Here is a 21,417-nt window from a genome sequence, read left to right on the forward strand (position 1 = left end):
CATAAATTTCCCTCAAAAGTTTAGTTATATTTCTCCTTCCACGGAACAACCTCCATCGCTCGTATCACAAACCGCTCAAACAGCCAGTCCTTAACCTTATCGGCTAACCACAGCGAAACAACGAGCACCGAAAAGTACTGCATCCAAAACTGCGCCACCTTCTGCCAGATCGACGTATTATAGAGAAGCGCTGTCCTGCGACTGTCTTCCCCTCCAATCGTAAGCTCAACCCGGATCGTAACCTCCCCGGCGCCATCCCGTGTCCAGTGGGATCTGTGCGGGTCAAATTTGAAATATGCCGCGTTGGAAGATTCAATCTCGTCCAGGATGGACGGTGGGAGGAACTGGTGCAGTGAGGTGTAATTCTCCCCTGGAAGGTAATTGTGGTTGAAGTGAGACTTGATGTTGCGCATGAAGAACGGACACTGGAGGGCAACGGTCTGGCTGGAGGTTAGGTGGCCGCTGTGAGTGATGGTGCCGGAGGGGAAGGGATGAACTGGGGGAGGTACCTTGTCCAAGGAGATGATCGTTGGAATTTTGAAGAGACAACGACTCTGTGAAAATAAAAACGATTTTTTTTGTTAAGATGTCGTAAATTTTTGTGTTAGAGAGCAGGAGTTCATTTCAATCAATGTTTGGTCATTGTAAAATGCCAGGTTTAGTTCAGCTGAACACATCTGGAATTATGTTTAATTTATAATGTTTTTTTGAAACAGCTATTATATAATATATAATGACGTATCATTTGAATTCAAATTAAACATTTCAAAATCAAAATTTTATTGAATTTTGAAAGGTTTCGAAAGTACAGTCATCCAACATATTCGGAACGGTTTCCAGTTCGGCCAATGTTCAAAAAATCAAAGCAAATCGATAATTGAACTTAATTTTTCGCAATAACCTTCATTTGAAAGCTTTTCTTGCGATCTTTCGAATGCTGTATCAAACATCTGCAAATTTTAAATTTTATATGAAGTTTTTGAATAATTACTTTGACCCTTGAAATCCACAAATTCGGAACACTTTTCTCTCTCTGGATCTCTCCAGGAGTACATATTTCTTACCAAATAATGACTTCTCACACTGAAACCAATGAAACTCAATCTTAGTGATGTTTTTTACATGGTTTGATAACTTTTTTTGAGAAAATATCAGTTAAATTAAGGTGTTACACAATAGTGGGAGGCACAATAATATCCCACAATTATGAAACAGGCTATTTGGAGGCAGTGTTTTGCTGCTCTGGACAAAAAAGGTCTTGGAATGAAGTTTTTTGTTCAAAAAGTACTACTTTTACTAGTGAAATAGCAAGATAATGTCCAAATGAAGGTTCTAAAAATAGTAAGGTCGACAGAAAAGCTACTTTTGGCATTCTATTGACAAATTAGCATAAAAGTGTTCCGAATTTGTGGGTGTTCCGAATATGTGGGATGACTGTAGTTGGCTTTGGTTTTGGTTTTCTTTAAAAAAAATAGGATTTCCTAATACGAACATTTTTACTCGACAAAACCTATAGTAGCAAATAAAATTGAAATTTATAGAAATTTAATAAGCTACTAACAAGAATAGTCCCCTAAACACTGTCATCACTGAATCATCCTTACCTTGACAACCGCATCCAGAAAAAAATAAAACGTGTAAAACTTCAGTCCCGTTGCTTCTTGTGGCAGATTGAAGCTAACCGAGACCGCCAACGCGTCCACCTTCCCATCAACATTGCTATCGTCGGACGTGACCTTAAAGAAGTTAGCTTTGTTATGTTCATTTTTTTATCCCAACTGACTCGTACCAACCTTTATCACTCCACATTCTTGCCTTTGTTCGGTCAGTTCGTTGTACGGTTCGAACGAGCTGCAGGTAATGATTTCGCTTTGTGCCTCAGGAAGGGCCACTTCCGTCAGGAACAGGTAACGATAGTCAAAGTGCACCCGAGGCTGCTCGTAAGCCAGTCGATACCGGTCCCAGACGTCTCCCGGGTTGATGAACTGAACGACGTAGTACGGGATGATTAGAGAGAGGAGGACGACACATCCGGTGGCAAAAGTGGCGAGTGAACATAGCTGGTTCCGGTAGTCTATTCGGACCGCTTTCCGGTGTAGATTGAAGAGATGCTTCATGGTTTTGGACTTTGGTTGGGAATGGTTTGTTTGGTCAACAATGGTTACCATGGGAACAGAGCTAGCACGTGTTGGGATAGTTTCACTACTCATTGAAAGATGGCGCATGGATTATTTTTTGAAAGTTATTTTATTTCTGTTGAGTAAACTAAAATGAAAACTATTTGATTGACATCCACGATTAGTAATCAGTCTTACACTGTAGCTCTAACAAAAAGAACAAAGAACAAACTAAAATACATCCACCGTCTGCTGGATGAAAACTATAAATGGTAACTGAAACTATACTCGTAACAAAAAATGCATCAAATTAAAAACTCAGTACCGAATACTCTTTTCGTCAGCACACCCTTATTTAGCCTTGGCCGCCTTTTGCTGGGCGTAATACTCCTTTCGGAACACCTTGTTCATGGTTCCGCCGATGATGGTGCGGGCCCACTCGGGCGCAAACTGCGCCACACAGTACTGGATACCGTGGGACCAGTACCCGGTGGTTCGTTTCGTTTTGCCCAGCGAAAACACGGCAAACTTGGCGTACGACTCCGCGTTCGGGATGAACACACCGCCCTCCATCAGCGTGGTGGAGTACTGGTTCATCTGTGGGGGAAAGAGAGTAGGTTAAGATAGGGTTAATTAAGAGAGATCAAATGATTTTATTCGGATAGAAAACATGTAGTGAGATAAAAAGACGTTAACCATGCGGACTATTACACAATTAGATTTGTTTACCGAATTCAGTAGTTGTAAGATCGGTAAACCATCTGTCAAAATGAACAAAATTTTACCGAATTTCGGTTGTACGATGAACAAAAATTCGGTAACTGTCGATAATTCGTCGAACTGTTCAGCAGTTGAAAATTCGGTAACCTTTACCGAATTGGGAGGAAAATCTAAGCGTGTACGTCTTAAAATTTGACAATTAAAAAAAATGATATGTTTTCATTTTTGGTTTTAAAATTGCTTCAATTGGAATATCAAACAAGGGCAAACAGAAAACAACTTTAAATAAGTGTTGTAGTTTTTGTCGAAAAAGAGTTTTTTATTTTATTTTGTAATTCTTTTACGTCCATATGCGTCCACATTTTTTCAGACATCGTGCATTTTACAGTTTTAATCGATCATTACAAATAATTGACTAGACTAGATTGACAAATAATTGACGATATTTTTTTCATTGAATCTCAACAGAATTGCTGTTACTAGCTAATTTCAGTAAATATGTTGACCAAAAATCTTCACCCAATTAAAAACTTTAACAACGTATTTCAAAAGCTTAGTACACATACAAAAAGTAGAATTTTGGAAGATGAAAAATTTTCTAGGTTAATAATACCTATTTTTTGAGTAATATTGCATTAAAATGTGTTAAAATGTGAACCTGATGAATATTCAAAAATTCCTGATGTAATATAACATTTTTTTCGACACAAAATCTGTCACAATAAATGATGTATTTTATCATCATTTTTTTCTATGTATTTATTGATCGTTAGTGGGGAATAAAACAGAGAAAATTAATTTGGTGCATTTTTCGCTGATAATTTCGTAAACAACAATATTACATATTTAAAAACATAGCGGAATCAAATTCATGAGCAGACTTTCAAAATGATTTGATTTTTGTAAAGTTGGACAAGAATAACTTCTAAAAACTTCTTTTCTCTTCAACATAATTGTTGTAATAGTTTTATAGCTTCTCGTGTTTTTTTTTTATACAAAAACAGGTTTCAGAATACAGGGCATAAATTCCTGGAATTCCTGAATTTTGATGATAGTTTAGCACTACATTATTTAAAATAAAAAACCTTCTGTAAAATCAATAAGTTTTTATTCCTTTTGGCATTTGGTTTATTTTTATGGGTGGTAGCCATATATTTTTTTACCGAAAAAAACTTAAAATGCTTTTAGAATTGTTACAGATATGTTGCTGTCACATATTTGCAAATTATGATTGCATTTATTTATGAAAATACATATTATGTTTGCGCTCAGTTTAATTTTTTCCCTTGATCTGATTCCTAACTTCAAAGTTTGTTGAAAGATTAAATAGCTTGTATTTGAATTTAAAAAAAATCAATGGACGTTTAACAATGTAGGGTAACGGACCCAGTTTTCACCCACCTACTGGATTTAATCTGTATTTAACAAACTTATACAATTTTTTGGTTTAATTTATTATGCAGGTTCACATATTCATTCATTTCTAGTACTAATTGAAACTTTCCTAAAGGATTTCTATTGTTTATCACGTTTTTGTAAGCACTTCCAAAATCCTTATTATAGCCGCCATATTTTTGTCAATTTCGACTACAGCGGGTAATAATGTTAATGAGGAAAATGAAGTTGAATAAATTTTGCGACCAATATTTCGATTTTTTGAAAAAATAAATATTGATTAAAAAATTCATAACTCGTTCAATGATTTTTTGCACAACCTGGAAATTTCTGAAAAGTTGGCATTTCATGTCCTCTAAAACATATCCAAAAATAAAAAAAAATTAAAAAATAGTGTTTTTTGCAAATCAAATTTTAGTGATAAAAAGTTAAATAAAAAAATAACCAATTTTTTTTACCGTGTATCATTTTTTCCAGTGTAGTCCGTATCCATACCTATAACTTTGCCGAAGACACCAAATCGATCAAAAAATTCCTTCAAAAGATACAGATTTTTGAGTTTTCATACATCATTTTTGTATGGACAGCTGCGAAATTTGTATGGAAAATTATATGGACAAACTAATGATGCAAAATGGCTTCTTTGGGCATACCGAAGGCACCAAAAAAAGTTTCAGTCGGATTAAAAAATACAAAAATTAAATTTGAAGAAAAAAGACCGATTTCGTAGAGAATTGCTCGTGAAGGTTTATTTCAAACTAGCTATTCTACGCTAATCTTTTTATTTATATATTTTTTTTTGTTTTGAATGTTGCAAATATTTGAAGTAAAATCGATTTTCATTGCATTTATATGCGTTTATAATTATTTTTAACATGTACGGGTATATTCCAAAATTATTTGAATTTTATTAAATTTATGTGTACAGTACCGCAAAAACATTTTTTAAACCATTGCACAGTGGGAAAAAGGCCCTAAAAATAACCGCAACAACTATCGATTGCTATACACCAAAAGCTTTTTTTTTGCACCAGGAACAATAATCGGATGAAAAATCGCACTGCACGGATCGATGGCCGGAGTAAAGGCCACCGGAAGATCCGGATATTTGGAAAAAGTGTCAGATTTATCCAATTGTGAACTGATAAACTTTCTTCAACCATGAATAATCATGCAAAACAATCCTAAAAATACAAGTATTCTATATTGATTCAAAAGTCTTGATGACATTTTTTTTAAAGACTGAACCTGAAATTAATTTTGCATTTAGAAACCTTACACCTCAGGAATCAAACTCATTACAGTTGGATAACGAATCTGAATGATTACTATCTGATTTAGGCAGACTAATTGAAATCGAAGGACTTTTTTTAGGATCTATCAGGAGCTTTTCAATATTTTTTTCATATTTCTGAAAAGATTTTTTCTTATCAAAAGCATACATATTTTGAAAAATATTACTGTCAAAAGTCATAGCTTGAATATTTTAAGTTCCAGAGAATGTATGATTTGAATTGCTTAATATTTCCCCAATGGTGCCTCGTGGGGATTTATATATAATTTATTTCTTAGATTGGATGATATAACAGATATTAGCTGTTATATCATCCAATAAAAAAAACCGTGATCACATTCTATTTTTATTCAACAGATTATTCAATTCAAATCACGTCTCATAACATACAATCGAACCAATAATTTAATTCAGAAACTTTCCGCTCGCGATCCCGTCCCGTGCGAAAATTACCCCCACCGATAATTGCTAGCCAATTTTCACATTTCAAACCGGCCGGCAAGGCCAAACCCGGTTCGATGACAATTCTCAGCGAAGATACCTCACACGACACCTTCAACCCCGCGCTGAGAACTTAATCACACATATCTCCGAGCGAACAATCTTCATCGTTCGCGAACAAATTTCGCACAGTCATTACCAAGCTACTCAGACTTGCCACGGCACACACGTGGTCAAGTTGTGGTCTAGGGGTGAGCAGTTCACACGACCAAGTTCGGAAGCACGCGACTTGGCCGGCATTTTAAGTGAATGAGATTAGCCACCCTCTAGTCAGAAGCAACGGTGTGTGAGTGTGGGGTAATGACTTAATGGCACTAGCCTACTAGCCCAAGTTCTCTCAAGTGAATCCCTCCCTGAACTAAACGGCTTGCACTTGAGCCACTTTTGCACACCCTTCATTAGCGGTTTTGTTTCGCCGCGACTATCACTTAATCTTTGCCACGATTTTTTTTCTGTATATCTTGTCTGAAACAGATTATTTTCATTTTTCCCACCGAAGGCACATTCACTTAGCAAAAAATTAGATAGTCATCGAAACCGGGGAAGGTCTCTGTCAAACCTGAGATTTTTTTTCAATTTTGAATGAGGATTTATGAAATTATCGTTTACATTTAGCGTTCTTTTGAGGCTTCGACAAGTGTATTTTCGTTTTTTAAAATAAATAAAAATAGTTCATTTCACAGAGAACTCCACAAATGCAACTAAGTAAAAACAAGCCATCGTCGATTAAAGTTCCATATCAACACCAGCCTCGACCTTGGCATTTTGTCGGTGGAGTCCAACGACTTGCAAAACGGGTTCCCGCCGAGCTGGTGCAGCTGGCATAATTTCGACTGACCGCGCTGTGTACCACACTTGATGCTTTATGTTACTCACCTTGGTTGTCACGTACAGCGGGCTGACCAGTTGACACGTTATTCCGAACGGTTCCAGCTCGTGCTGCAGCGCCAGCGTGAAGTTACGGACGTAGGCCTGGTGTTTTGGGTAGAATGGGAGGAGGATTCATGATTAGCGATTTATGTACTGTCAAGAGATGGTTTTATGGTACCGAGCAATGTGTTAAGAGTGAATACGACCGGCCGGTGCCGATGACAACCGGTTTTTTGAGATTTGCATGATTACCCGGGCAGACGGTAATAACAAAATTCATGCCATTTCAATAACAAATACTGTTAAAATAACAGAAAATGTGATGGAATATTCTTGCAAAATCCATTTTTGCATAAGAGCCTAATAACAGTTTATGTTAACATAATCAATTTTGTTATTGGTTTGATATTGGTTGAAAGTCAAAACAACTTGGGAATAACATTTTTTGTTATGGAAGAATAACTCCAACTGTTGTTGGGATGATCGGATTAGTTGTTAAAATAACAAAAAAGAATAACAAAGATTTATTCGAAGAATAATGCAAAATGTTATTAGTCTGTTATTACAATAACAATCCAATAACAAAAAAATCATAACGACGAATAACAAATTTTGTTATAAATAACATTAAATGTTATTGGCCTAGTATTTTCAAATAACAAAAATGTTATTCCCACGTTATTTCCGTCTGCTCGGGTAGCATAATGACTGTTTACAGGTGTCTAAATTGTGGGTTTATTTGCTAGGCCACGGTCACGAATTTGTCGTGCTGAGTTGACAAACTGGTTACCGATGGAGTTTTGTTTTTCAATTAATTATTTGTTTGTGATGCACAAAAAGCCTTATTTGTGAACGGAAGGTTATTCGTGTGTTTTTTTTTTATTAATTTTTATTTTAGTCAGGAATTGATGCCTGGAGTTTATCTTCAAATTATTACTAGATGTTCTCATTGATATTTATGTTTCGCATCAATGAAAGTAACCTTATTTTATGTTTTTTTTTTCAGATGCTAAATTAGCTTTTGAAATGCCAAAAAACGTATTACGCATTACTGAAATTAACAAACTTTTTATACTTGAAATTTGGGATAAAAACTTACAAGACATATTCCGTATGAATGACGAAGCACGATTTTAAATATTTCCATTAAAAAAACAAAAAGTGACGTTTTGCCTTTCTTACAAAAGAAAGGTTTAAGGTTTGCTTTTGGAAAAACGCTTTTTTCAGAAATCTAAAAAAAATCGTGCACGGCGAGGATTCGTTCCAGGAAAAAATCCTATTACTAAATTGAAGGTTTAGATGCGCTCTTTCGATTGAATTTTGGCCCGAAACCCGGAACTCAAAGTCTGAATTTTGAGAGCTCTTTTTCTGAAATACATGGCCGATGTCTGTATCCGCTCTTAAAAATTTGTGTCTTCCATCACTGGAAAACCGCTCGTGAAACCCACAATTTTTAAAAGCCAGATCTGTAGCCGTGGGGTCAGAGACGAACATTTTATTTTTCGATTCACAATTTTCGACCAGTAAATGTGGTCAAAGCCATTTTTAGAGGTATTTTTTGGACTATTTTGCAGATAACACTATCAAATTTAAAGAATTCAGTTTCAAACAAAAAGCCATTCGAAAACATGCGCCATAAACTGTTTGGGCCCAAAATTTAAAGCTTTTCCAAAATGTATTTCCAGAGATATAGCGATTTTAGTGTTTTTCGTCTTATTTTTACCCTATTTTTTCCTATTAAATTTTTGGATTTATACAAAATCATATACTGAACATCAAATTCGAAGTCCCGGCTCGTTCTCGCTCGAAAGCTCGACAAGTCGTCAAGTCGAGCTTTTACGCTTGCGCGTTTTACGCTGCGCGTGAAAGTGTTCTTTCTGGCTTCTCATAATTGATCGACAAAGTGCAATTGCGATACATATTTTTTTAAGTTAATCATAGACTAACATTATAGACTGAGTACCCTTTATTTTTTTCTAATAATGTCAATCCAATATGTTTTTCTTAATTAAATTTAAATGTCTTGCGACAAATAAATTCTGAAATTAAAAAAAAAATTATTTGAGGTTAACCCTTAAAAGATTCGAAGCTTAAGGTAAAATTCTCACTGGATGGTATCATTATGTTTTTGAAAAAATAATTGCACCAAAATATATCTCGGAGTTTCATCATTTTGTAAGAAAGGCTCTATTTCACCTCTGGTGATATTAAATCGGGTTTTATACATGAAAATCACAAAAATATATTTATCATTTTTAAAAATGAACTTTTTGAACATCGGTCTTCGTAATGTCTTCATAGAAATTTTGAGCAGATTTGGTAAAGGCAGTGTTGAGAAATCGAAAAAGGGCAGTGTTGAGAAGTCGAAAGAACTTCAAATACATGTATCTTGTCTTCAAATTTTTTTTGTTAATGGATGATAATATAAATTTTCATGGCCCGAAAAGCAGATTTGAAAAAAGAGCAATTCCAGCTCAAATCAGGAATTTTTCTCCGATTTCAATGAAACCCTGCAGACGTGTTATCCTAGGCCTATAAAAGCCATTTTTGTGTATATAGAGCCAATAGTACTCGAAAATAACATTTGAGAAGGGCGTAAGGTATTTAAATATTTTGTGTTTTGCTATTTAAAAATTACTGTAAATCGAAGCCGTTGCATAGTATCAAAAAGTGGTCAAAGACAAATTTGTAGGAAATTGGATGGGCTCTCTGAAAAAAAAAAATACACGCCACTTCTATGAGATTTTTCAGTTTATATGTTTAAAAATTAAATTTGATGGTGATGTCACGATTGTTTTCGCTCAAAATTTATTTTCGAGTACTATGGGTTCTATATAAACAAAAATGGTTTATATAGGCTTAGGATACATGTCTACAAAGTTTCATTGAAATCGGAGATGGTCGGATAAAAAAGTACCAGAAAAATTCCTGATTTGTGCTGGAATTGCTCTTTTTCTTTTTTTTCAGGCCATTAAAAATTATATTATCATCTATTAACAAAATAAATTTTAAGACATTTGGTTATATCATTGCCAAGATATAGGTATTTCAAGTTAGCAGTTTCAGTTTTTCAATTCGACTCGTTTTATTATTTACTAAGCTTATTTACTATCAAGGTTTTTACCACACTGGAAAAAATATTCTATTTTCAGTTATGAGCAACTTATAAAGCTTATATCTGTAAGCCCATACATCCAACAGAAAAGCTGTCAAAGACAAACTTATGGAAAATTGGACGAGCTTTCCGGTAAAAATATTTATATCACTTAAGTGGTCAGAACTCGAGACAGGGTTGCCAGATCTTCAATGTTTTGGACTCGTTGGTAAGGTCTTTCTTTTTTCATCGGTGGGTCGGATGATGGGTCAGGATATTGTTTACATACATGTAAGTGAGATCCGGCTACAAAAAGTGCATAAATATCACTTAAGTGATTATAACTCGAGACAGGGTTGCCAGATTATCAATGTTTTGGACTCGTTGGAAAGGTTTTTTGATAACCTAACCAACAGTATGTCGGATGGTGGATCCGTACATAGTTTACATACATTTGAGTGAGATCCGGCTTCCAAAAAGTACATCAATATCATTTAAGTGGTCAGAACTCGAGACAGGGTTGCCAGATCTTCAATGTTTTAGATTCGTTGGAGAGGTCTTTTGATTACCTAACCAACGATGGGTCGGATGATGGATCCGGACATTATTTACATGCATTTAACTGAGATCCGGCTACAAAAAAAGTACATAAATATCACTTAAGTGGGCAGAACTCGAGACAGGGTTGCCAGATCTTCAATGTTTTGGACTCGTTGAAAAAATCTTTCGATTACCTATCCAACGATGGGTTGGATGATGGATCCGGACATTATTTACATGCATTTAAATGAGATCCGGCTACAAAAAAAGTACATAAATATCACTTAAGTGGTCAGAACTCGAGACCGGGTTGCCAGATTATCAATGTTTTGGACTTGTTGGAAAGGTTATTCAATTACCTAACTAACGATGTGTAACATAATGATGTTTGGTTCAGTTTACTGCCATTTATTCAACTTACAAAATTATGCGAAAACACATTTTTATACAAAACTTTTGAACTGCATATCGAAACTTCAAACAATCCAATAGCACCGTATGGGACCCTAAACCAAGTCGAATGCGACTGGTTTGGTCAAAATCGCTACAGCCAGTGCTGAGAATACTGAGTGACATTATTGGTCACATACACACACACAGACATTTGTTCAGTTTTCAATTCTGAGTCGATATGTATACATCAAGGTGGGTTTTCGAGCTTAAAATAAAAAGTTCAATTTTGGAGCAGGATTATAGCCTTGCCTTAGTAAGGAAGGCAAAAAATGATTTCAAGAAATTTGTCTTGATTCGAGCCGAAGAAAAAAAAACGAAAGTTACAGGCTTGTTTTGAATTTCAATATGACCCGCGAGCCCTGAATCGAAAAAAAAACGAAACTATTGGCACTACGCCCCCCGGGGCATGGCCTTCCTCTAACGTGGGATTTCTGCTCCAGCGCCTCTGACGAGACAGGAGAAACCCTGAATCCCTGAAGGAGCCCTGAATCGGGATAACTCCCAATTCTCACCTTCGACGCAGCGTAGATGGTCAGGTACGGCAGCGGTTGCAGCTCGCTGCCCGAGCTAATGTTGACGATCGCTCCCTGGCGCCGCTGCTTCATCTCCGGCAGCACCAGCCGCGTCATCATCGTGGCCGCCCCGATGTTGACGTTGATAATTTCCCACAGCTTGTCCTCCGAGGCCGTTTCGAAGTCGTCCGGGAAGTCGGTGTTGGTTCCGACGTTGTTCACTAATTAGAGGGGAAAGTTGAGACGAAACAAAAACGGTTGATGAAATTTTAGCGATTCGTGATAGAAAGTGGATCGATGCAACAGCGCATGGTCGTATAAATTCATCAACTTTGATTAGGTTGTTTGAACAAAAAGTGTGAAATTTAACCACTTGGTGATAAAAGTCGTTATCATCAGGGGTGCTGAAATTGATTAAATCCGTTTTATGCAACACCTTTTCCAAACTAAAAAATGACTTTAAAACTCATACTAGCGGCTTTTCGAAAGAAAAATATATCTAGTACTTTTTTACACTTACCCAAAATTCCAACCGGCACGCCAGCCAGTTCCTGGCGCAGCTTTTCGAAAATTGGCCGCCCCAGGCTAAAGTCCGCCGCGATCCACTTGGTTTTGACCTGGTGGCGCTGCTCGATCTCGGCGGCCACGGCCATCAGCTTCTCCGGCGTTCGCGAGATGAGCACAATGTTGAGTCCGCGGGCGGCCAGCTGGAAGGCATACTGGCGACCGATTCCGTCCGTGCAGCCGGTAATTACTGGAGGAAAAAATACACATGCAACGAAGCAGACACACATCGATATGAGTAATATGAACATGGTCGGACTGTCAGGCAGTCAGTCGGTGGATGATGGTGATGGGCTAAGCGTGACCAATGCAGGTCAACCGTTTCGGTTGGGCGGGTGCTTAATCGTTCGCTCGTGGGTGACGGAGGTGGTGCCGGAAATTGAAAAAAGTAGTACTGTTTTATAATTATATTGACTTGCAATATGACTAGTGATTCACAATTGTAATTAACTTTTAGTCAAAAGGGTTACAGGAGCCGTGTGAGCATTTCTCTCAGATTTCAGTCATTCGATTTTTTTTTTTTTGTATTTTTTAATCCGACTGAAACTTTGGTGATGCCTTCGGTATGCCCAAAGAAGCCATTTTGCATCATTAGTTTGTCCATGTAATTTTCCATACAAATTGGCAGCTGTCCATACAAAAATGATAAATAAAAATTCAAAAATCTGTATCTTTTGAAGGAATTTTTTTATCGATTTGGTGTCTTGGGCAAAGTTGTAAGATAAGGATTGCACTGAAAAAAAAATGATACACGGTAAAAAAATGTAATTTTTTATTTAACTTTTTTATCACTAAAAATTTATTTGAGAAAAAACACAATTTTTATTTTTTTTTTATTTTTTGATAGGTAGACAAATGCCAACTTCTAAAAAATTTGGAGGTTGTGCAAAATATCTTTGACTGAGTTATGAATGTTTTAATCCATAATGATTTTTTCAAAAAAAAAATCAACTTCATTTAAAATCAAATTTGCAATCAAAAAGTACTTCAGTGAAATTTTGATAAAGTGCATCGTTTTCAAGCTAAAGCCATTTTTAGGAAACTTTTTTGAAAATAGTTACAGTTTTTAATTTTTTTAAATTAACGCGCATGTTTGCCCACCTTCGAAAAAAAAAACAATTTTGAAATTTTTCGATTTTCTTTGTTTTGCTTTTTGGAACTATGTTGATACGACCATAAGTTGCTGAGATATTGCCATGCAAAGGTTTAAAAACAGGAAAATTGATGTTTTCTTAATCTCACCAAAACAACCCATCATTTTCTAATGTCGATACCTCAGCAACTAATGCTCCGATTTACAATGTTAAAACGTGAAATATTCGTAAAATTTTGCTATCTTTTCGAAAACAATATTTTCAAAAATTTTAAATCAAGACTAACATTTCAAAAGGGCGTAATATTGTTTTCAATTGTTTAGTTTTAGTATGACATTTAAACTACAATAAAATGATTATTTTTTTTTATTTAAATGATTAATTATTTTTTAATTCCAAGATGGCGACCAAAATTGCGATGAATAAATATTGAAAAATGCATTTTTTATTTGACAGGCAATAAAATATAGGAAATGTTGACCCACAAAAAATACATTAGCAAAGTCACATAAAACAAGTCAAATATCAAACCCAAAAGTTTTCTTAAATTTAAAGAATTCTTCTTTTCAATGATTTTTTAACATCAAAAAGCCCGTCTAAAGGCGGGGTTTAGCTGTAGAGGGTTAATTTCTTATAAATTGGCTTTAGAGTCAATGAAGATTGGACCAATGGTTGCTGATAGCCTTTTTAAGGAAAGCCAACTTAAAAAATAAGGGTTTTTCTACACCATCAGCAAGGTGTCAATTTTTTGAGAGACGATAACTCAGCAAATATGCGTCCAATTTGCAAATATAAAAAATGAAATTATTGTTAAATTTTCCTATCAAATTAAACAAACATTTTTTCAAAATTTTCAAATCAACACAATCATTAAATTTAATATAAAAATAAGAGTTTTGTGAAAAATAAATAACTGATTCTTGGACAAAAACGTATAATTTCATCCTTATCTGTATTAATTCTAAACAGTTTTTGAAAAGAAAATTCAAATAGTGACAAGTTTAGATTAGAAAACGTAGTTTCTAACATCATAATCTATCACTTGAAAAGAGAGCAGCTAGAATTCCTTAATCTTGTGTAACAAATAAACATTTGAAAATCTAAAAGACATATTTATTCCCCTGTGAAATTGCAATATTCAACGCAATAAGTTCATAATATTATTCTTGTATTTGACCAAGCCACGTAGTCCAGTGGTAACGCTTCCGCCTTGTAAGCGATAGATCGGGGTTTAAATGCCGGCTCGGACCAACACAACTGGCGATCTTTTCCCTTCTGGATTCGATTGGTTAGTAAAGGGAAGGTAGTGTATCGTCACAAACAGGACTTTATCACGACACCTTAGGAAGACAACCTATGGAATGTTAACATTAACCTTAAGATGTTAACATTAAGTTAAACTGTCACTGAATCCGCTTTGCAAATGCCGGCCCCGATACTCTTCACGGGTGTTCCCCTCAGGAACAGGAAAAGATTTATTTTTATTCTTGTACATAGTTTTTTTTATTTTAAAATTTGGCTCAAGTTTGGCATGGGAGTTTCTTGGTCAAAACAAACAACCATGCGTCTCCAGCATAATGTACTGGGAACTGATTTCGATGGAGAAGCATAGCGCTTATGGTTCGATTCGTATACTGAAATCTGATTTTTTTTTCTTTCTCAAAAAATTGTAACTCAAAATTCTATTTATATGTAACGTAAAACATTCTGATAAATCATAGAAAAAATTTTCAGCTGTGAACTATTCGGTTCCGATATTTTCAAATCGGTAATATTTTTCATTAAAAGATCAATTGATCAACTTTTTTTAGCAACGCGGCGATCTGAAATTGGTTCAACCTTTAATCTTTCTACCTTTTAACATTAAAATAAAATTGTTTGTAAGTTGCAAATAAATGGTTTTAAATCAGGAGTTTTTGATCAATGCTACGACAAAAGTGTGCGCATTATCGTTTTGAAAACCATTGCAAAGTCATATGAAAAAAATTAAACCGCCAACCTCATAACACAAGGTGAGTTAAGCTGTAAATATTTCAATACAAAAGCTTAAAATTACAAATAAAATTAATTTTCAACGATAGCAACAGTGTCATGTAGGAAGCATTGGCGTAATTGTGACAAGACAATTATTCAGTACCAGTAATGAAAACACTCCACCAAAAGAATCTTTCAAAAAAAGCGCATTAACCTTAAAAGCACGTTGAATGCAAGCCGGAAAACATTAAAATTCAGCATTATTGCAACGCAGGTTCTTCTTGCACACAGACCGGTTCTCTTTAAATGGCTGGAAATACCCTTTCAAAATGCATCACTTGAACACGGGCAGCATCTTCTGAATCGGCAAAGGACAGAGTTGTATTGCACGTCGCATTTGAAGCCTGTTTGTAGACTCGACAATTTTAGCATCAGCTTTCGATAAGACTCCCCCCACGAATCGATAAGACCGGCCACCTCACGGCGTATCATCCACACTTTACAGACTAAGCCAAGTTAAGTTAAGCTTCCTCTCACCGGCCCATTTGCCGTAGCGCTCGACCAGGGTCTTGTTTTCGGCGGGGACAAAGTACGGCGTCAGCATGGCCACCACGATCTGCACCAGCGAGCGCAGGTTCTCGTACATCCAGCAGGCACACACCCACGCCCCGAGCAGGGTCAACCCTAGCGCGGCCAACGACAGGATCATGTTGGCTTCAACTTGACTGTAATGCGCCTACGAAACTGCTACTCGATGTGCACTGTTTCAATGTCAGCAAGTTTGCGGGCTTCACCGAGCCGAACTAGGCCAAGCGCGCCTTCCCTCTGCTGTGAAAAGTGCCAGCCAACCCGGTTGGAACACACACGCGACCCTCCGTCACGATCACAACAACGACACACGCGAACGATTCGGACTGCTGTCCAGAACCAGCGAACCGAACTCGACGAAACGCGCTACAGCACTGAACGCGGGCTGGGACTCTCGCGGGTGTTGTGTCGCGGAGTCGGTTGAGCCCGTTGCGAGCGCGTAGTGGCTACCCAAAACCGTGTTCGGTAGCTCTGTTCGTAAGTATTGTGTCGTCGGTATGCAGCTTCCACGCGGGCTGAGCAAGTAAGTAGTTGAAGGTAGCGTTGTAGTGTTTGTACGAGTACAGTCGTCTCATGGTTATGGGTCTACTTATGATATAAGCTGCTGAGTAACAAGCTTTGATCAAATTGTTGAGACAATCGTAGTTGAATGTCGAATGTTAAAAACAGCCTTGCATTACATTTTTGGATTGATTTTCACATTTTTGACAGTTTTAGTTTTGGCTGAAAATGATGTGAAAATTATATCAATTGATATCAATGATTTCATAAAAAAATAACTTTTTCGATTTTTACCGATCTGTGGTCCTATAATTATAAATTTGTGAAAAGATTAAAACGACATTATTTAATTAGAAGTGCGTGAATATGCGTTGTACAATGTATTCTTAATAGTTTACATTAATTTTTTTTATTTAAATTTGAATATTAGTCAATTATTTTTGTCCCTTACATTTGTGTAAATTTTAAAGGGAATTTAAAAAGGGACAACAACTCTAAATAAAATTTGTAATGACCCTATTATTTTGGCGAATGTTTGTCTGTTCAATCTCTGCGACATATTTGAAAATCTGAATCTTTACCCAAACAGACGGTAATAACTTTGGAATAACATTTTTTGATATTCAAAAATACTAAGCCAATAACATTTTATGTTATTTAGAACAAGTTTTGTTATTCGCCGTTATGATTTTTATGTTATTGAATTGTTATTGCAATAACAGACTCATAACATTTGAAGTTACTATCCGAACAAATCTTTGTTATTATTTTTTGTTATTTTAACAACTAATCTAATCCGATCATCCCAAGGACCGGCCCGTGGCTTAATGGCTACTGCTCCCGCCTCATAAACGGAAGGTTCCGGGTTCGATTCCCGACCGGTCTCCTTGAAATTATTCGACTAAAATTGAACTTTGAATATGAACAAAAAACGCATGTAATCAGGTGGGATTCGAACTCACACCTTTGGATTGGTAGTCAGATGCTCTACACAGCTAAAAAAGTAGTAATCCAGCTGCGTGTAAAAGGCCTGGGTGTAAAATAAATATTGCAATATTTTATACAATTTTATGTGATTTTACACCCTGAAACATGTAGCCTATCAGTATGGGAAACCTACTTGACTGGAATTTCAAGCTCATATATGCGTTTATCCTTTCAGCTCTTCATCGGTCTGATGGCCGAGTGGGCTAAGGCGCCAGTCCTTACTGATGGTGCTGGGTTTGAATCCCGTCGGTTGCAACTTTTTTTTTTGTGTTTGCAAAAAATGTACATGCAGTGTGTAATATTAAGTGTTTATTTTGACGAAGGTGATGTGCATGCTTTTGCATGCGATTTTACCATCGGATTTTTTGCTGTGTAAATATTGCATTATTTTATGCAATTTTATGTGATTTTACACCCTGAAATATGTAACCCATCAGTATGAGAAACCTACTTGACCGAAATGTCAAGCTCATATATGCGTTTATCGTCATAGCTTTGCATCAGTCTGATGGCCGAGTGGGCTGAATCCCGTCGATTGCAACTTTTTTTTTGTGTTTGCAAAAATTTAACATGCATTGTGTAATGTTAAGTGTTTATTTTGACGAAGGTGATGTGCATGCTTTTGCATGCGATTTTACCATCGGATTTTTTGCTGTGTAGCCACTCGGCCACCGAGGGGTTGACACTCCTTGAGTGAATTAATCCGTAGTGGTGAAATAATGTCACAAGGTCATTTACTATATAATACAACAATCCCTTTCCCAACGATTCCCCTACACACACTACACACCATATTATATAAATAACTCGAAGTGGTTGGTACGGTATGTCCTCACATCTTCTTCTTCCCCTGATGATTCCATGAAATGTGGGTTCCGTTCATAGAATCTGTCTTTTGCGGTTAATGCAACGCAGTAGGCCGGGCCGCTTTAGTGAGTGTAATACATTTCGGGGGTTCTCGAAAGTACTGCAATCATTAATAATGACAAGAAAGAACTTGAGGCGTAATCTAACCATAAGTTCTTCCCGGATGCTTTCTTCGGACTGGCTGCGCTTGTGTTCGATTAGATTAGATTAGATTAGATTAGACTAATCTAATCCGATCATCCCAATAACATCTTGAGTTATTCTTCCATAACAAAAAATGTTATTCCAAAGTTAATTTAGTTTTCAATCAATATCAGACCAATAAAAAATTTTGATATGATAACATAAACTGTTACTAAACCCTTATGCAAAAATGGATTTTTCAAGAAGATTCCATAACATATTCTGTTATTTTAACAGTATTTGTTATGGAAATGGCATGAATTTTGTTATTACCGTCTGCCCGGGTAGGATTGGTTTTTGAATTGTTTTATTTCATTTTACTATTAATTACGCAAAAAATTTGGTCTCATGATTTTTCTTTCGATATTGTGAACTTAACAACATAAGCTTTACAAAATACTTCAACAGGTATAAAATATTATCAAATCTACTGGCTGCAACTTTTTGGGAAACATTCTTTAAACATAGAACGATAGCAAGTCACCCTACAATTTTGGCAGATTTCCACTCACAAATGGTATGTAAATAATCAAAAATTTATATGAAGGGGAGTAAAGTTATGTGTTATGATAAGAAGTTAAAAAAGAAAATTCATATATGCCTGAAAAAAATGAGTTTTTTTTTGAGTTAAAATACGGAGATAAGATTATTATGAAAAAATTATGATTTTGCAAAAATATTTATAAATATTCATATTACCAAAACTAGCCTGAGTTTTTCGTATGGTTATAAGGAACATTTTCTCAACATCAACTAAAATCAAGTTTCAAAAAATTCCGGCCAAAAAAGACCTGTATGTAAATTTCTGAAAAAAAAACATATTCAAGCATCGAATACTGGTAGTTGCTGGGATAGAGCATTGTAATGAAAAGAGATTGAAAAAGGGCACTATTTTTTTTTCAATGTGCCTTAATTTTTTAACTGATAAACTCAGCAACTAGTGATCTGGTTTTTAAAGTTGAAAAATTAAATCTTTGCGAAATTTTAAGATCTTTCGCAAGAAAATATTTCAAAATTTGTGTATCAGCCTTTTTAAAATTTAAAGCTTGACTTCATTGACATTTTAATTTTCAACATTGATAATTGTAAAATATATAAAAATGATACGTTAATATTCAAAATGATACGTAAATATTCGAAAATCTGTAACTTTTCAAGGAATTTTTTAATTAATTGGTGTCTTCGGAAATGTTGTATTATTGAATATTTTGGTGATTTTTTAATTAAGTTGCCCGTATTTTTTATTTTAATTTCATTATATGTAATAGGAGAGAAAACTTCGCAACTTTTAAGCCATTTAGAAGTATGGACTAAAATTTTGCCGACGAGTTTTGATTTATTTTAAAAATAGTGTTTTTGTAAAATATTTAAATCTTATACTTGAAAATAAATTTATTTTGAAAAAATAAGCAAAGCAATCCACTTTAACAATCCCCGAATCTTTTGTGGTCTCTGTTGCAAGTTTCTGCTCATGTCTAGGCGTCCGAAGGTTATGTGTGGTGAGTCACCCAAAACCTCTTTTACGCAAATGGACCGACGTTTTTTACTTCACCATCCGATAGAAGGCCAGGAGGATAAGGCGGTAATCGAACCCGCGCCCCACAGCAAATTGGGGATCGGCAGCCGAAGCCGCTAACCATCGCGCCACGAGGCCCTCCAAATTTATTTTGAGAAAGACTTAAAAAAACCATTCCGGTTTCTTTTTTTTCCGCTGTATCTCAGCAAACAGTGGTCTATCTTCAATGTTCCTTAGACGAAATTGCAGGAAATTTTCATCAATCATGGACACTATTTTGAAAAATAATAAACGGAATCTATCGGAATTTATACTTCTGAATGGCTTTAAAGATGCGGGGCTTTGTCCCCTAAAACCTCTAAAATAAAAAATGCGGGTTTTTTGAATTTTTATTTTGTAAAAAAGTTAATAAAAAAACATCACCAATTTTTTGCCGTGTATCTATTTTTGTACCAATATCTCCACCTTTGCCGAAGACACCGAATCAATAAAAAAATCCTTGAAAAGTTACAGACTTTCGAATATTTACGTACGTGTATGAATAGCTGCCAAAATTGTATGGAGATTCGTAGGGGGTAAACCAATGACACAAAATGGCTTCTTAGGTTATAGGGAAGGAACCCACAATGTTTGAGCTAAATTACAAAGTATATAAATAAAATCCATTTCTGGGTTTGGTGGAAAATTGCTAAGCTGCACATTTTTCAGACACATAGCTGTCTCCACCATTAAATATTTTTTTATCTTTTTTTTGGAACGGAATTCATTTTCTGCATTTTTTTGTTTATTATAAAAAATCTGATCCTTTTTTTTTTGCATAGTTTTGACCATGCATTTCATAATGCGCACAAAATCCAAATTAATTTGAACAAAAATAAAATTTGTTAGTACCTAACGCCAATACACTTAAACCTTAAATCCACGAGATGACTGTAACAAAACAACAACACTGGCTTCTTCAACAAAACACAATGATTTGCTCAGCTGCAGCTGCTTCCGAAGTGGTGGCTCAGGTCTGCTTGAGCCCAACAAAGCTGATACCTACTACTGACAAAAAGCGTCTTCAATAAACCAGTTTCTCAAAAAAACGCACCAACGTAACACCGTACCGAACCGCTCAACGAGTTTTTCTTCTCCGTAAGAGAGCCCAAATCTTCAGCCAAAAGTGAAAGTTTCCAAATTTGTGCTGGTTGGGTAAATTTATACTTCACAAACTGGTTGATGTTTTTGTTTTGGTTTTCAATTTTGACAGACTGGACGTCATTGTTGAAGTTATGTATAAACTGCAAACGGCGCATGCTCCCAATAAGTTTAGTTATGAAAAATATTTTTTTTCTGAATTTGAATTATTCTTACTGTATTTGTTTATTCTAACATGCTAATAAAAATTATGAAAAAAATAATATTTGATAAAAATTGTAAATATCTGTTTAAATATTTGTAACCGACTTGACTTTATAACCTAAGCAAGATCACTTTGGTCATAAATTGCTGCAATAAGAGACAACTCGCAAATTAATTACCATACATCTCCACCAACCTGCCATGCTTGCAAGGTTAAACCTCTGTTAGAGTAAGAGTCATATCTTGAAAACAACCCACTCTACCGCGGCGGTCAGATTTCTCTCGATTCTCGACGCGAAATGT

General features: G+C 35.6%; 2 protein-coding genes across 3 annotated transcripts; both read right to left on the reverse strand.

The window, feature by feature from the left end:
• Nucleotides 1-6: 6 nt before the first annotated feature.
• Nucleotides 7-2,209, reverse strand: LOC6040866 (transmembrane protein 231). Its single transcript, XM_001850144.2, has 3 exons — nt 1,794-2,209; nt 1,605-1,736; nt 7-554 (listed from the first exon to the last, which is right to left on the reverse strand). Exons 1-3 carry the CDS (start codon nt 2,166-2,168, stop codon nt 21-23), a joined length of 1,041 nt encoding a protein of 346 aa, XP_001850196.2. The 5' UTR covers nt 2,169-2,209; the 3' UTR covers nt 7-20.
• Nucleotides 2,210-2,228: 19 nt separating this feature from the next.
• LOC6040867 (inactive hydroxysteroid dehydrogenase-like protein 1) lies at nt 2,229-21,007 on the reverse strand. Of its 2 annotated transcripts, none has more exons than XM_038254195.1 (6): nt 20,864-21,007; nt 15,666-16,231; nt 12,017-12,250; nt 11,497-11,717; nt 6,904-6,999; nt 2,229-2,714 (listed from the first exon to the last, which is right to left on the reverse strand). In XM_038254195.1, exons 2-6 carry the CDS (start codon nt 15,835-15,837, stop codon nt 2,469-2,471), a joined length of 969 nt encoding a protein of 322 aa, XP_038110123.1. In that variant the 5' UTR covers nt 15,838-16,231; nt 20,864-21,007; the 3' UTR covers nt 2,229-2,468. The 2 variants fall into 2 exon arrangements, with proteins under 2 accessions (XP_038110123.1, XP_001850197.1); XM_001850145.2 differs by lacking the exon at nt 20,864-21,007 and adding an exon at nt 20,662-20,819.
• Nucleotides 21,008-21,417: the final 410 nt, after the last annotated feature.

This window comes from Culex quinquefasciatus, chromosome 2 (genome assembly GCF_015732765.1).
Source record: "Culex quinquefasciatus strain JHB chromosome 2, VPISU_Cqui_1.0_pri_paternal, whole genome shotgun sequence".
NCBI lineage: Eukaryota > Metazoa > Arthropoda > Insecta > Diptera > Culicidae > Culex > Culex quinquefasciatus.